The sequence below is a fragment of the Rhincodon typus genome, chromosome 7, assembly GCF_021869965.1.
Source record: "Rhincodon typus isolate 14 chromosome 7, sRhiTyp1.1, whole genome shotgun sequence".
Lineage (NCBI taxonomy): Eukaryota > Metazoa > Chordata > Chondrichthyes > Orectolobiformes > Rhincodontidae > Rhincodon > Rhincodon typus.
In genome coordinates this window covers 78,684,658-78,701,226 of record NC_063338.1, presented here as the reverse complement: position 1 = coordinate 78,701,226, position 16,569 = coordinate 78,684,658, and the positions used below count along the sequence as shown (strand labels likewise).

Sequence of the window (16,569 nt, the reverse complement as noted above, 5' to 3'; positions counted from 1 at the left end):
GGGTCTAGGCCTGAAACGTCAGCCTTCCTGCTCCTTTGATGCTGCTTGGCCTGCTGTGTTCATCCAGCTCTACACCTTGTTATCTCAGATTCTCCAGCATTTGCAGTTCCTACTGTCTCTTGATTAGAAAGTTGTTAGGCTTACTAGGTGGCCACATTACTAAGTGGTTCTTTAAATTTGAAGGTTGTACTTTATCAGCTGGCATATTTATTGCTAAACCAGGAGAATAAGATAGCTGTACAGTTTTCAAGACTGGTCACACGAGAAAGAAACATCTCCTATCGGTCAGAATGAGAGTGGGAGTGTCAATGGGATCTGAGGAATTAGCTGCCCAGCTCAAGAGGACACAACGCAGAAGCTGGTAACACTAACTGGCTCATCCAGTAACTCCTCAATTAACATTTCAACTTGGTCAATGCTGTTTTTTTTACAGCGTTACTGATAAAATAGGGAACATGTATCTTTTTTAACGCTGCAAAGTGCACTATAACAGCGTTTGCCTGGGTGTTCCTGTTCTATGACCTGCATATCACAGGTTGCAGGTACGAGAAGTTCCGTAACAAAGAAGCTGACATTGCATCCACAGACAGAAACATCAATTACTGTGGTTTTCATTTGTCTGACCTGATGGACTCAGACTTCTCCCAAACAGTACCCCAGCATCTTTTCTTTCCATTCATTCACTGGATGAGGGCATTGTTGGCAAGGCCAGCATTTATTGCCCATCGCTAATTGCCCAGAGGGCAGTTAAGAATCAACCAGATTGCTGTGGGTCTAGAGTCACGTGTAGGCCAGACCCTGGCTAAGATTGGCAGCTTCCCTCCCTAAAGCACATTAGTGAACCAGATGGGCTTTTTTGACAATTAACAATGGTTTCATCGTCATCATTAGACTCTTAATTCCAGATTTTTTTGATTGAATTCAAATTCGACCTTCTGCCATGGTGGGATTTGAACTCAGATCCCCAGAGCATTACCTGGGTCTCTGGATTAACAGTTCAGCAATAATGTCATGAAGCCAATGCCTCCTCAAATGACCCAGGCGCCTCTTACAACTACAGTGAGTCAATAGGGTGAGACAGATTTATTGTTGGGCTGCAGTTTCTGCTTTCCTTGCTGCCACTTTGCTGGACTGAGATGCACTCTGTGGACACTGCAAAAGCCTTCCCAACGTTGTGGGGTCCTTTCACCTGCTGCTGACCTGCAGGGGATCTGACATTCCATTCCCAAATTATGTCGGGATGATGGCCCAGTGCCCCAGATCTGGTAGTCAGTGCACCATTCTGTAATTTTTCTTCACGGTTGGTGGAATGGTGCAACACATGAGAGTCAGCTCTCTCCATCGAGTCAGCCCCAGTGGCGGACTGATGTGGAGCTCATTAGATGGATACCCAATAACATCCCCAGCGATACATGACAAGCAACTCAATAGAAATCCCTTTGCCAATACATTTAACATGGCGTTCACCACAAGCCAGCTTCCTCACCACCACGCCACCTCCATTGCCCTTACCTGCCACTCCTCCTCTAGCATCGCGAGCATAGCAAGTTCCGTAGAAATAGACCCCAAAAACAGTACCCAGCCACTCTCCTCCAATCCATATCTTTCTGAATACCCTGCATGTCTTTCGACTCAAACCTCCAATCCATGCCAAAAAAGGAAGCCGACAAACTGGTAATGTCTGGTGAAGCATCCACTGCTCACAGCAAGTCAGTAACAGCCAATGAAGCTGGGTTTTCTCAACTAAGTGGCTGGTGAACAATGCCACACCATTTGCTCCTGAGTCTTTATATTTATACTGAAATTTCTTTTACATTTATACAGTTGGAGTGTTTATTTTCTGACAAGAAATGGCCAAAAGTACTCAACGAAACTTATATATCCATACCAAAGGAAAAGTCTGATTGTTTAATGTTACACTCCTTACCATTTTGAAAACTGGATCTAAGATGTTAAGTAAGAAATTTCTGCGATTGGACAAATTAGAGGACAAACTGCAATCATTTCTGGGCTACTTTCCAAAGCACAGAGGTCTTTGGAACAACAAAAATGTCCTAAAAGACATCAAATATCTGCTTAATGCCTATAATTATTCAAAATGGAAGCTCTGTGACTTTGTCACCTCACAATTCAGTAACCATGATTAATTTTAGACAGCAATTTGGGACGGCATGGTGGTTCAGTGGTTAGCACTGCTGCCTCACAGCACCAGGGATACAGGTTCAATACCACTCTCAGGTGACTGTCTGTGTGAGTTTGTAAATTATCCCTGTGTCTGCGTGCGTTTCCTCCACGTGCTCTGGTTTCCTCCCACAATCCAAAGATGTGCAGGATAGGTGGATTGGTCATGCTAAATTGCCTGTGGTGTTCAGGGATATGTAGATTAGGGGGATGGGTCTGGGTGGGATGCTCTGAGGGTCAGTGTGGACTTGTTGGGCCAAAGGGCCTGTTTCCACACTGTACAGATTCTGTGATGATTATTATTATGTCAGCTCTACATGGAAACTTAAGGGTTGCTGAATTGAAACATCACATCAAATGCAGCAAAGCTCTTTCAGTTTGAATTATTGCCATGCAATAAATATTTTAATCTCTCCAACCAACATGGAAATGATGTAAAACAACTTGTGAGCAATTTTGAATGCAAACAAGAACATCTTAAAGTCGTGGGTTGTACATTATGGAAACAAGCTGTTTGGTCCAGCTCGTCCATTCCAACCAGGTATCCTAAATTAATCTAGTCCCATTCGCCAGCATTTGGCCCTTATCCCTCTAAACCCTTCCTATTCATATACCCATCCAAATGCCTTTTAAATGCTGTAATTGTACCAGCTTCCACCACTTCCTCTGGCAGTTTATTCCATATATGCACCAACATCTGCAAGAAAAAAATTGCCTCTTAAGTCCCTTTTATATCTTTCCCCTCCCTTCTTAGCCCTAGGTCCTCTAGTTTTGGACTCCCCTACCCTGGGAAAAAAAAGCTCTTGGCTATTCACCCTATCCACGCCCCTCAGGATTTTATAAACCTCCGTAGGTTCACCCCTCAGCCTCCGATGCTCCAGAGAAAATTGCCCCAGCCTACCCAGCCTCCCCCTATAGCTCAGGCCTTCCAACCCTGGCAACAGTCTTGTAAATCTTTTCAGCATCCTTTCAAGTTTAACAACACTTTTCCTAAAACAGGGAGACCAGAATTAGGCACAATATTTCAAAAGTGGCCTAACGAATGTCCTGTACAGATGCATCATGACCTCCCTCTGCTGTACTCAATGCACTGACCAATAAAGGCAAGCCCACCAAACGCCTTATTCACTATCTTATCTACCTGTGACTCCTGTCTTGCTATCTGCAAACAATTAACCGAGGCTAACACACCTCTAACTTGTCATTGCATGCTTTAAATTATACACCAGTACAGATATTTGTGTGGTTGTATCTAGTCATCAGAAACTGCAGATGTCAGAACACAGCACCATAAATAGCAATTATTTGATCAAACATGTAATGGGCATTGCTCATTTCTTCAAAATTGAAATATCATTATGTTATTCACCAATTATTGCAAGATTAGCCACATGATAAAAAAAATACATAACCCTCCTTATCTTTTCTTACTTGAAGGATGGAGGTAGATGATATCTTTCACTGTGAACTCCCGAGGTTGGACCAGCTTTAGACAGTCAGCAATTAGGCTCAGCAGCAGGACCCAGGCCGAGGCAGGCCGGGCTTCCATTGCTGGTCTTAGGCTTGGGCATACAGATATCCAATGAGATGCCTTCTTCCCTGGCAGAAAGTACCTAAAAACAAAGCAGCGAGTTTTCTGAGACCCACTCCAAATAAAAAGAATGGTAGCTAGTCAACAACTGCCCAGCACATGCAGACAAGCTTACAGTGTTTCCCACACACAGTCTGTCTCCCTCACACCAGCCCAGCTTTTAAAACAAACATCATGTACAAGACATTTATCATGCAGCAGATGAGGATCCCTCTGCATTAGCCGAAGGATAAAGGACTCTGTTTCATCCAACCGCACATCACACCCACCGAGCCAATTCTCTTTGGCAATTGACTGACAACAGTGCCAGCGATTTCTCCTTCCTTGGCAGCAGGTCAAGTGAGGCAGATGGGGTGTTGGGCAGACGGTGGGGTTGGGGTGGAAAGGGGGAGGGAGGAGGATTCATCTCAGGCAGCTGCATGATTCAGCCAGCAAAACAACAAAGAAAGTTGCAGAAAAATTGTCAGTCAACTCTAAAGCCTAGTTGACTCCCCCCACCCCACCACCCGGAATTTCCTCAGGGTACTGTTTCCAATAATTTGATTCGTTACATTCTCTTTTTCTTTTGGCTGAGGTATGAAAATGTCAAATCCTCCCAGCCTTTACAAGCCGAACCTTTGCCTCAGTAGGGTACCACAGCATGCTTTCCCCTAACTCCCTGTCCACTGCTGCTTCAGACTTAGACTATTATAAAAGTGGTGGCCTTTGCTTTGCCACCATGCCCATAAAATTAACTGACAAATTCATGAAGCAAAGGATACAATTGCTCATTTGTCTGAGATGATTAACGTGGGGACATATTTTCTTTACCATCACCAGATGAGGACACAAAAGGTTTTGGCTTCCTGATGGGGGAGAACGTTATTATAAATATTTTCCCTTCCAGCTCAGTGCACCTAATAAAAGCTCGATTCTCCCAAATTATAAACCCCTTTGTGAGCAGGGCAAGGCTTAATGCAGGCACACCACTGACCCCTATAATTCGTTCCATTCCTGTCTGCAGTTAGATTACATTACTAGCAGGTCAGAGGGAAACCTCAGACTGTGTGCGTTTGTCTTTGGTGTGTTATGTTCTGTCAACCTCTTAGTAAAAGGGATAGAGAAAAGTACCGAAGCACATATCAGGAATAAACAATGGACCCTGCTTTAAACATCGCAAGTGTTGAAAAAGTCAATATTTATTATTCAAACAAAATAACTTGTACGGTGGAAATCTACTGATCCCATTCTTCCACTTGTACAGCTTACCCAGTAGTGTCTACGTTTGATAAGCACTGGGTTTTAATATTTAATTTAAAAGTAATTTTCTAAAGAATTTAAAAATTCCTTGTAAAAACTTTTATGACCTGCCAACATCTACATACAATGTAACAGGTGGGAAAACCCAATAACTTCAGCAGTTCAACTTTATCAAATGAAAATGTTCCAGAAAATGAACTACACCCTTTTAGAATTGTTCACACACCTTCAATGAAATGACAGCATGTAATTACTTGGCAGGAATACAATTAGTAGGCACTGCTTAGATTTATAGCGATCAACTAACAGAAAGCAAAAAAGAAATAACTGCATTTATAGCATCTAGTCATCTTACCGAATTAATTATGTTTGGACCACTATGACTGCTGTTAGTTTGTTGACGCAGCAGGCACATCTCCTGAGCAGCAATTAAATAAATTACTGCATTAATCGATTGAGGAGCGTTAAGTGGACCACCAGGCAAACTCACTGCTTTCTTTTGAAAAGGGCTGTGGGACCTTTATTATTCACATGAAAGGCAGATGGAGACTGGACTTAACATCTCATTTGAAAGATAGCATCTTCAGAAATGAGGCACTCCCTCAATGCTGCACTCAAGTGTCAGATTAGATTATGCGCTTAAGTTTCTGGTATGGGACTTGATCTCATAGCCTCCTGACCTAGAGGTGAAAGTATTTCCAACTGAGTTCAAGTACATTCTATTGGTTTTTATGCATTCCTGTGTACAATTTGAGCATTGACTTGTGACAGCACCAGTGATTTATGGACAGATATCCTAGGGGTGAAATTCCCTCTCATTACACCCATTTTCAGGCATTAGGAAGGATGAAGGTCCAGCTAAGGGGCCAGCTTTCCATGCCCAAGCAGCTTTGGAAGCCTATCTGTTACCTTGTAATTTTTGGCATTCTATAGATATCTCTATGGTGACTATTTTCAGCAGGCATCAGACACCTTGAATCTGCTAATGTGCTATATGTCAGTCCTATACTTCATACCAGAAATTGGTATTGCCTGGAATGCAGCCAACATCAGGGTGACTTAATTGACATTGGGCCTAACCAAATTATTAAAGTGATTATTGGAGGCTGTCAACAAAATGTAATTTTTTTTAACAGAAAAGCTCAATGTGACAAACAAGTACGGTTCACCTGGTACCACATAAAAACACTGCACATTCTCCTCAGCACCCTCCCTGTTGTACTGGAAACCCCTTCCTCCTCCTGACTCACCTAGTATCACAAAGTGTTATAGAACAGAAGGAGACCATTCGGCCCACTTTGTCTGTACTGGCTGCAAAGTGGATACAGTGCATGTCCCTGGAATATTAACCCAAGGTCTGTTCGCTCCCCACAAAATCACAGCCTAGCCAGTACAATGGTGCAAAAGCAATTTTTCGAACCCACGGGTTTAAGTTACTCTGGAGATTTGAGTTCATAATCTGTGTTTAGAGAGTGCAGCCTTGTTGCTGATGTCATTTCTCAGAGGAGACCATAAATTGAGGTACTCAATACCCTCTCAGGTGAATGTAGATGTTCTCTTTTGAAGATATGAAGAAGAGTAAGGGAGTTCCCCTGTTGTCCTGGCTGACATTTCTTACACAACTAACACCTTAAAACAATTAATCCTGTCATTGATTCCATTGCTATTTATTGAGACTTCACTGAATGTGTTTGCACTTCAAAAGCACTTCATTGACAGGACATCACTCTAATATTGTAAAAGACACTGCATACTTGCAAGTTTTCTTTTTTCCTCAATATGGAATTTTTTACGGACATGAGGGATAATCTGTGAACAGTAGCTACTAGTGTGTGCAAGGAGTCATTGACTGTGTGTTGCTGCTGGTCATTTGAAATGTGGCATTTTACTAATCAGCCAGGTTCCAGTACGCTGAACATGAGCTTGTACAGTACCACCAGTATTTTAAACAGATCTTGGTGATAAGGGCTCACCAAAAACAAACCTCTACAAGGCTAACTATGACAAAATATTCAACAGGACAGAGACAATGCACAGGAAGACTTTGATTTTTTTAAAATCAGAATTGCTGCAGGAAGAGCACCTCATATTTCACTTGGGAACCCTGCAGCCCAATGGTCTCAATGTGGACTTCACAAGCTTCAAAATCTCCCCACCCTTGACCTCATCCCAAAACCAGCCCAGCTCGTCCCCGCTTCCTTGACCTGCCCGTCTTTTCTCCCACCTATGCGTTCCTCCTACCTCACTGACCACCCCCACCCCCTCTTCTTACCTACTAGCCTCATCCCCGCCTCCTTGACCTGTCCGTCTTCCCTTGACTGACCAACCCCCATCCATACTCCCCACCTACACTCACCTTTACTGGCTCCATCCCTGCCTCCTTGACCTGTCTGTCTCCTCTCCACCTATCTGCTCCTTTATCCACCTTCCATCCACCTTCCCCCATCTGTCTATTTATTGCAGAGTCCACTTCCCCTCCCCCATTTCTGAAGAAGGGCTCAGACCCGAAACGTCAGCTTTCCTGTTCCTCTGATGCTGCCTGGCCTGCTGTGTTCATCCAGCTCTACACCTTGTTATCTCAGATTCTCCAGCATCGGCAGTTCCTACTATCACAATAATTGTTTTCCAGTACCAGTGAATGTGATCTTACTTCTCCCAGGAGGGAGACATTGTCGTGTCTTCACAGTGCGAAAAATATCACTCATGGTTTGATAGACTGGGATTGAAGGCACACTGTTGGTGAGTTTCTGCACCACACTACGTAATTGATTTAGCCAATCTCCTGAAACTGTGGATGCTCATTTCAAAACAGCATTTTTGCACTTAATGATCTGCACGCTCAATTTTTTGGGAGATTATCTACTTTGGGATGTAACAGACCTCCACCAACTATTGGCCACAGAGTGCATCTGATAATGGAATCTCCATGCTAACATGGTCCTGTTTCTCAATAAAAGATGCCCCATCAAAAACATGATTGACAGCTTACCATCAGGTATAATAATCTTGAGCTATTAGTCATACTGGGAAGTGGAATTTTTCGTGAAATGACTTTCTGATTTTGTTGATAGACGGACAAGGAAATTTTGCCAAAAACTTAAATCCAAAGTGCACTCAGCTGAGATCAGCTGTCATAACATTCCAAAGTTATGCACCGAATGCTAGAGAGTGGGACTAGTGTAGATTTAGTCTACTTTTGGTAGTCCAGACTCGATGGACCAAAGGGCCTCTTATGAACTGTATGATTCTTTGTTAATCAAAGATAGCAGGCTGAACCTGGGATCTTCTTCTCTGTATGGTTTAATGTTTTACATTTTTAACCTTAATAGTTTTCTACACTATAAGCCTTAATCTTTTGCCAGTTTCTTAATCAAATATTTAATAACTAGACTTAGAAACTGCAGCATTTAGAATTAGCTTTATTGTTACATGTACACAAATGAGTACAGTGAAAAGTTTATAAATTGCCACTTACGGTGCCATCTTAGGTACAAAGGTGCCTAGATACAGATTCTTAAGTACAATTTCTTAGGGAAAAAGTTGGAAGGAAAGATAAAGAAATTAAAATTCCAGCATTACAGATCATAGGAATAAATTAGAAAAATAAAAAGTTCAGAATAATAGTCCTTCCAACCCTAGTCCCCGCTGGCACCTAGGCTCAGGTGACACCGGGCCTTGACTATGTTATGCTTGTGCAAATGGAATTATTTTCAAGCGTAGAACAGTTGTAGTCCTTCCAAAAGAATAATACTCCAGTTTTCAAAGTGAGGTCAGTGTATAAAAAACAATCTCTTCTACCCACATTCATCTGTTGAGCTTTATACTTGGACCTTCGGTTCTGGATCAAAACACAAACTGGGTGTTCTTCCAGTTCCTCAGCAGAAATGTGAAAGCATGAGAATGAATTATGTTAGGCAGAAATATCCTCCGGCCCGGTTACGAATCAGGAGGAAAACAGTCTGTGTAACTTTGGGCATTGCCTTCTTCTGGAGAGAGGTTCATTATCAATAAAGAAGGAACCCACAGAATCACCAAGGGCAGATGAACTCTTGGCAAATTCTGCACAGGTCCCAAGACAGGCAACAGCCTGAGAATCAGGCACACACAGAGTTTCTGTCCCAACAATGTTATGCCTGCAAACCTGGACAGCATACTTATGACACATTAAGAAACTGAAATACTTTACAGCAATACTTTCTGAGACAACTAATCAGGATCAGATGGCAGGGTCAAAACTAGGGGGCAAATTTTTAAAATGAGAAGAGAAAGATTTAAAAAGGACACGAGCGATAAGTTTTTTTACACACAGCGCGATTTGTGTGTGGAATGCGCTGCCAGAGAATGTGGTGGATGCAGGAAAAGTTACAACATTTAAAAGACATTTGGATAAGTACATGAATAGGAAGGGTTTGGACCAAGTACAGGGAGATGGAACTGGTTTAGTTTGGGAACATGTTCGGCATGGACTTGTTGGACCAAAGGATCCACACTGTATGACTCAATGACAAATAAAAGCAAGATGAAAAACTAAACAGATCAGCAGCATTCATGGAAAGAGAAACAACGTTAACATTTTGGGTAGTTGATCTCTCATCAGAACATTATCCTGAAACTTTTCGCGGAATTTTATGTTTATCTTGACAAAGTGTGATTTGTATCATGTGCTTTAGAGGGATTCTTCCTTGTGAGGCTTGGCAAGTTCTCTCACCATATCTTACCAAAAGCACGAATTACCTACCCCATCATATGGTATCCCTTCAGTTTGATTCTATCATTATCTTACCACTTGCTATTCCCAGAACAAGTCGCCACTCCATTGAAAGACCAGCATCTTTTGTGCCCATGCCATTTTGAAAAGCCTCTGGCAATTTGGTGTTGCCCCTCACTGGCAGCAGAATGGTACAGCAGCCACAAAGTCATGCTGCTCTTGGCAAATATGTGGCATGGCTTACAGTCCCCAACACTTACACCTCCGTTCTCTCACCCTTGTCGCCAAATAACAAACAGGCCACCTAACGAACCAGTCCTTAGCTACATCTGGTCTGAAAACCTCTAATTCACTGTTACTGTGTCCACAGCACCTACTGCAGATCAAAAGCTCATCATTGTCCATTAGGGGAACATCACATACAGGCAAACAATTCGACAATTGCAAATGAGAGATTTTATTCACAGACTGCAAAATGCTTGAGACAGGGTGACAAACACTGGACGCCAATAACCATGGGTCTGTGAATAATGCCCTGGGCTACAGTTTGGGCTTCAGAGACAGGGAGACCCTGCACAGCAAGTGGCGAGCTGAAGTCACCAGGTACCCACTCTGGTTTCCATGTTCAGTTTTTCTCAACATCTTGTTTGACATGTTTGATAAGATAGGAAGCTGAATATTAATGAGTTGGGCTGTTGACAAGGCCTTTAATAAGCAATAATCTCCCTCCGTTGACAACTCACTGTTGCTTAGCAAGAAACCTTCCACGCTGCTTGTCAAAAACATGAAAGATGGAGCGAGATGCGCCTAATGTTGAGATGGGCCACACCAGACTTCTCATCCAGTTCTCACACAAACAGTGCCACAGCCCATGCTGCTCAGACTCCTGTGGGTGTTCCATCCATTAACTTTGTTTCCCTGTCTATGATCTTTAAGGGCACGCCATCAACAGGGAATCAATCTTGTGAAAATCTGTGCAGCAGTAGAAATATTTTGTTAAAAAGCAGCCCCAAAGCAATAGAAAATAGATATTCATTAGGGGGAACAAGTTGTTTAAAATAAGAAAACCCATTTTAAAAAAAACCTCCAACTCTTGAGATCCACCACTTTGCTGATGCTGAATGTAACCACAACTGAGGACTGTTCTACTTGAACGATCAAGATTCTCAGCCTGGTGAATCCAGAGGCCATTGTTCAACCTGCAGACCTTCATTCTGAGGAAATATGGATTTCAGTCATCCAAAAAGTGAGATGGACATTCCAACTGTTTTATTTGGTCATGAAGGATGAGCAATGGCAATGAGCGACATGGTGGCTCAGTGGTTAGCACTGCTGCTTCACAGTGCCAGGAATCTGGGTTCAATTCCACCCTCAGGCGACTGTCTGTGTGGAGTTTGCACATTCTCCCCATGTCTGTTTGGGTTTTCTCTGGGTGCTCTGGTTTCCTCCCAAAGTTCAAAAATATGCAGGTTAGAATCATAGAATCCCTACAGTGTGGAAACAGGCCATTTGGCCCAACAAGTCCACACCGCCCCTCCGAAGAGCATCTCACCCAGACCCATTCCCCCAATTTCCCATGTATAACCCACCTAATCTAAACATCCCTGGGCACTATGGGCAATTTAGCATGGCCAATCCACCTACCTTGCACATCATTATGAGGATGGATTAGCTATGCTAAATTGCCCACTGTGTTCAGGGGTATGTAGATTAGGTGGGTTATAGGGATAATGGGTCTGGGTGGGATGCTCTGAGGGTCGATGTGGACTTGTTAGGACGAAGGGCCTGTTCCAACACTGTAGGGATTCTATGATCAACTGGAACAATGTTGTGAATTCACTCCTCATACAACTTTGTTAACTTGAAGCACGGAGGAAATGCTCCTGCAAGCAACTCTAATTGGATTGAAAATAAAATTCGTACTGATAATGGTAGATCCACTGTATAAAGATTAATAATGTGGACAGGATGCAGAATAATGGTTTTCTGGTGCATCTGTCTGGAGAATAAAAGATATCTGGCAAGACTGCATGGAGATAATATTAGAGGGTAATTATGCGGAAAATAGTAGGTGTTGGGCGGTGATTACATACAGAACTAGTGAGTAATTAAACAATCATTTTTAAATAAAGCTCTGCACATAACATAAACACTATAGAATAGTTTCAGAGGCTTTTTACTCTTGAAATTAAAGAGATTGAGGACTTAGAATCACTGGTGATATGTGTTTGTTGTGTATACTGTTTGCAGTTTGCAATTGATTAACTTTGTTGTAACATATGGTTGACAATCTTTAGCAGCTGCGTGCCATATTCTTGGTACATAATAATATACATATAAAAGGATTCATAATCATTACTTCATTGAAGCAAGACTGGAAAATAACCTGGTGACCACACAGAAACTGTTACAAGATGTACTGTAACAAGAGAGGTCAAAAACATGCAATGTAAATCTAAAATACAACTTCAGAACAATGAGAACTTGGCTCTGAGGACAAAAGGAGTGCTTCTATACTTGTTGTGCAGAAAAATGTCAGAATTTGACTTCAGTGGATAAGCAACAACTCACAACCACATTGTTGAACCAAATATAAATATGCAGCATGGAGGGTTCCTGATAGATATAGTCTGAGTCAGAAATTGGCTTGAATAAGTATCCTATGTGGTGGTGTTATGCTTGGACTTGGAATTCCCTGTGATTAGAGTCAATAAGAAGAGATCTGCAGCCAACAATATTATCAACTGGAACAGAAACTGTGTTGGTTTCATGTTCAGACTCATTTAGCTAACATGACTTTGTTCTCCTGTCAAACTTTAAATGCATATCATAAACCACTTGGACATTTCAAAATGTTGCTATTGATAATAATTGCGGTCAACTTATTTTGTACTAAAATAATAGCACCTTGTAAAATCAACATGGTTTGCAGATGTAGTTAGTTTTTGTCAATTATATCAGGTGAATTTCTCATTCTTTAAGATGGTATTTTCAGGATTGATTATTCAAAGATCCAGTTTATAAAAAGATGTCAAATCGGTAACTTATTTTCACCCTAATACAGCTTTGTACTCTTGTCAATGAGACTGAATGCTTGCAGTGCTCAGAGAAACTTGGGCTCACATTGTGCAGGATTTTCTGATGTTTCAGTGCATGGCTCAGAAATTGCACAAAGCTGCCAACTAAATGTCCGAAGTGTACCACCAACCACTAGCAAACAGGGATGGAGAGGCCAGAAAATCAATCCTAACACAGAATGAAGGCCCAAACCAGAAGATTCCTTAAAACGGTGCAATCCCACGTTATCATCCACCTTATATTGCTGGTGATATTAACTCGGGAAGCCATGATGTGGAGGTGCTGGTATTGGACTGGGGTGGGCAAGATCAGAAATCACACGACACCACATTATAGTCCAACAGGTTTATTTGAAAACACAAGCTTTTGTAGCCTCAGTGCTTCTTCAGGGACTAACACCTGCAGAAGGACTGAGGCTCCGAAAACTTGTGTTTTCAAATAAACCTGTTGGGTTATAACCTAGTGTCATGTGATTTCTAACTGTTGGGAAGAGGCTGTAAAGGAGAAGAAAAGTGACCAGTTTCAGGAAAAAGTGGGAATATATCTCCTTGACTCCTGAGAACATTCAAACAACATCCTTTAGATCATGGTGAGCTATCATTGCGGATTGCGATGATTTAACAATTGATGTGTTACATGACACCTTTTCCCTGCAAGTACACCTCAATGTCCTTGGGAACCTATCAGGGCTTAACTTAATGAGAACCCCGGTTAATCACTAATAGGTTAGTTGAAAAAGTTATTCTTTTGCTATAAAAGGTCAACTGCATAGGAATAGAACGTGAGAAAGCATTCAGCAAAGCCTATTAATCAAGTATTTGGGATATTTTCTGGATGTTTATGTATGAAGACTATTAAAGTTAATGATACATCAGCAACTAAAACAGCAAAGTTGAGAAGGAGTTTTGAAGTACAGAATGGATAGTAAAATGTACTCTCTCACCTTCTCACTGTTTTTTAGACAAATAAGGCAATATATTTGGCCTCCCAGGTAGCTGTTGACCACCAGCTGGCATCCAATAAAGTGTGGAGAGAATGGTTCCCCAAGTTAGTCTGGCAAGAAGGAGAGAGGCATTCTGGGGCAGGAGGGACACCATCATTTATGCAGCCCGGAGAAGTACCTCTGCTTTACCTGGACACACAAAGGAATGAAGCAACCATTTACCTTGATGAATTTTGGTCTGTTAAGGGTAACGTGATGCAGTGAGTCACTCAGCAGTCTGGAGTCAGGGACTAGGGTAAGATTGGAATTTGTGCTTTCGTGTAGTGCTTGTAACAGATAAATTAAAATCTTGGTGGGTCTTTCTTTGTGTCATTCACAACAATAATTTACCACCAGAATGACAACATACTGTTCACTTTGACTGGGTGGAGGAATTACAGGCTCTCTAAGGTACCTGTTAAACTATCGCTACCATTTCAAAGCAACCCAGCAGCCATACCCAATGTTAATAGGGACATTACTATTAACAAGGACACTCCGTGACAAGTATATACGTGCTTTAGTCAAAACCATCCTAAGTAAGTCAAACAAGGATCCCACCCTACTACATCTTTATTTGACTATGAAAATGGGAGAGCATTAAATCAGTACAAAAATGCTCCTTAAACAATGTGCACAGGCAAGTAAGACCTGGGCCCTAAAACTGGCCTTAATTTTCTTTTGTAATAAAAAATACCAGTCTGAGGATGACATAACGGGAAACTGTGTTATAACTGAAATTATTAAGTATTGTCACAATACTGAATTAAGAATCATTGGAAGTAAGAAATGTTGTCATAAATAATGAAGTTTCAAATCACATGCATATATTCTTATTTCGACAAATGTATGACAAGTCACCCATATTATGAGAAAGAGTATTCAGAAATTATTATCAGAAAAACTGATACTACAGAATATCAGATGATCTGTTCCATAGAGTGACAACTTACTTAAGAACATTTACATTTTTGGGTTGCTTCAAGCCTACCTATTCCAGTTTATTTTGGTTTTCAGATGGTAAATCACTAAATAGTGGAAACAAAATTACCATAACTCTGAAAATGTATATCTTTGTCTGGAGATCTAGGTAAACTTTTGAAAACAAACCAAACAAAAACAAACAGCAAATCTGTAAAGTAATTGTTTTTAGCTACTAGGCTTATCTTATCTCTCAAAAGGTGATAAATTATCACATCAAAACTCATGTCAAACTTAAAATATTTATTAGAAGATGATTGTGCAAATGTAATCATTTATTAAATGATATATTTGTTCAAAACTTCACATTTTGAGGCAACATTTCATCACGTTAAGTATGTGTATTTTTAAATATTAAATCACATAATATTGAATACCTTTCGTAGAATGCTTATGTTGTTACATTAAACATTTGAGTTAATCTTCATTACTGCTGCTATTACTTAAGTTTTAAATTATACATTACCAACAAAATTGTATACTTATGTAGTGACTTCAATGTGTTCCAAGGAATAAAGGTATGATTAACCAGAGTTGGTTGCCAAGACAGAGAAGTAATTAGAAGGAGTGACTAAAGACTGGTCAAAAGATGTGTTTTATGGCAAGGTTTCAAAGGAGAAGACTGTGAAGCGGCAGAGAAATTTAGAGCAGTAATTACAGAATAAATATCAATATTATTTTCCTAAATTTGTTGTTAAAAGGAAATCAGTTTTATGAAATATTCCATGAAGGAAAAAGTCAGAAATAAATTATAAGCATCCCCTACGCATACAGAGAATCTGTTCGGACGAGGAGGAACGAGACAGACACCTGAAGGTGTCAAAGGACACTCTAATAAGAACAGGATGCAATGCTCAACTCATCGATTGCCAATTCTGACGTGCCACAGTGCAAAACCAAAATGACCTCCTCAGAAGACAGATATGGGATACGTCTACAGGGTACCCTTCGTCGTCGAGTACTTCCCGGGAGAGGAGAAACTACGCCATGTTCTTTGCAGCCTTCAAAACATTGTCGATGACAATGAGCAGCTCGCCAAGATCTTCCCCACGCCTCCACTTCTCGCCTTCAAACAACCGCCAAACCTTAAACAGGCCATTACTCACTGCAAACTGCCCAGCTTTCAGGACAACATTGACCACAACACCATACAATCCTGTCATGGTAACCTCTGCAAGATATGTCGGATCATTGACACGGACACTACCACCACACATGGGAACACCACCCATCACATACACGACAGATACTCATGTGACCCGGCCAACACTGTCTATCTCATACGCTGCAGGCAAGGATGCCCCGAAGCATGGTATATTGGCAAAACCATGCAGACGCTACAACAACTATGAATGGACACTGTGCAACAATCACCAGGCAGGGATGTTCCCTCCCAGTAGGCGAACACTTCAGCGGTCAAGGACATTCGGTCTCGAATCTTAGGATAAACGTACTCGAACACGGACTTCAGGATACACAACAATGCAGAGTCGCCGAGCAGAGGCTGATAGCCAAGTTCAGTGCCCATGAGGACAGCCTCAACTGGGATCTTGAGTTCATGTCGCACTACAACTGATTCCCCCCCACAGTATACACTCACACACACACACACACACACACACACACGTAAATCTATGGGGTGAATTTGTATTTGCAGATTCATTCTATTTTGTTCAAAAAGCACACAATTTATAGACAGTCAGTCAATGTTGCGTTTTATAAATTCCTACTTTAGAAATAAAACCAGTCTGACTCCAAACTAAAACACAAACAGATTCTAAACAAGGCCTCACACCTAACATGCATTGT

General features: G+C 41.4%; 1 protein-coding gene and 1 long non-coding RNA gene across 5 annotated transcripts in view; one reads left to right on the top strand and one right to left on the bottom strand.

Annotated features, from left to right (window-relative positions):
• Positions 1-16,569, bottom strand: part of LOC109913150 (ly6/PLAUR domain-containing protein 6) — a 311,436-nt gene that overhangs the window by 120,632 nt on the left and 174,235 nt on the right. Inside the window, exon 3 of one of the 4 annotated variants that reach the window (XM_020512627.2) lies at positions 3,613-3,794. The exons of the other annotated variants lie outside the window; for them this stretch is intronic. Coding sequence (XP_020368216.2) covers positions 3,613-3,730 — 118 coding nt within the window. The 5' untranslated portion in view covers positions 3,731-3,794. The remainder of the gene's footprint in view (positions 1-3,612; positions 3,795-16,569) is intronic. 4 annotated transcript variants of the gene reach the window in all.
• The window catches only part of LOC125483571, a 15,669-nt gene continuing 12,990 nt past the window's right edge, over positions 13,891-16,569 (top strand). Inside the window, exon 1 of the long non-coding RNA XR_007262521.1 lies at positions 13,891-14,035. This is a non-coding gene — a long non-coding RNA (uncharacterized LOC125483571). The remainder of the gene's footprint in view (positions 14,036-16,569) is intronic.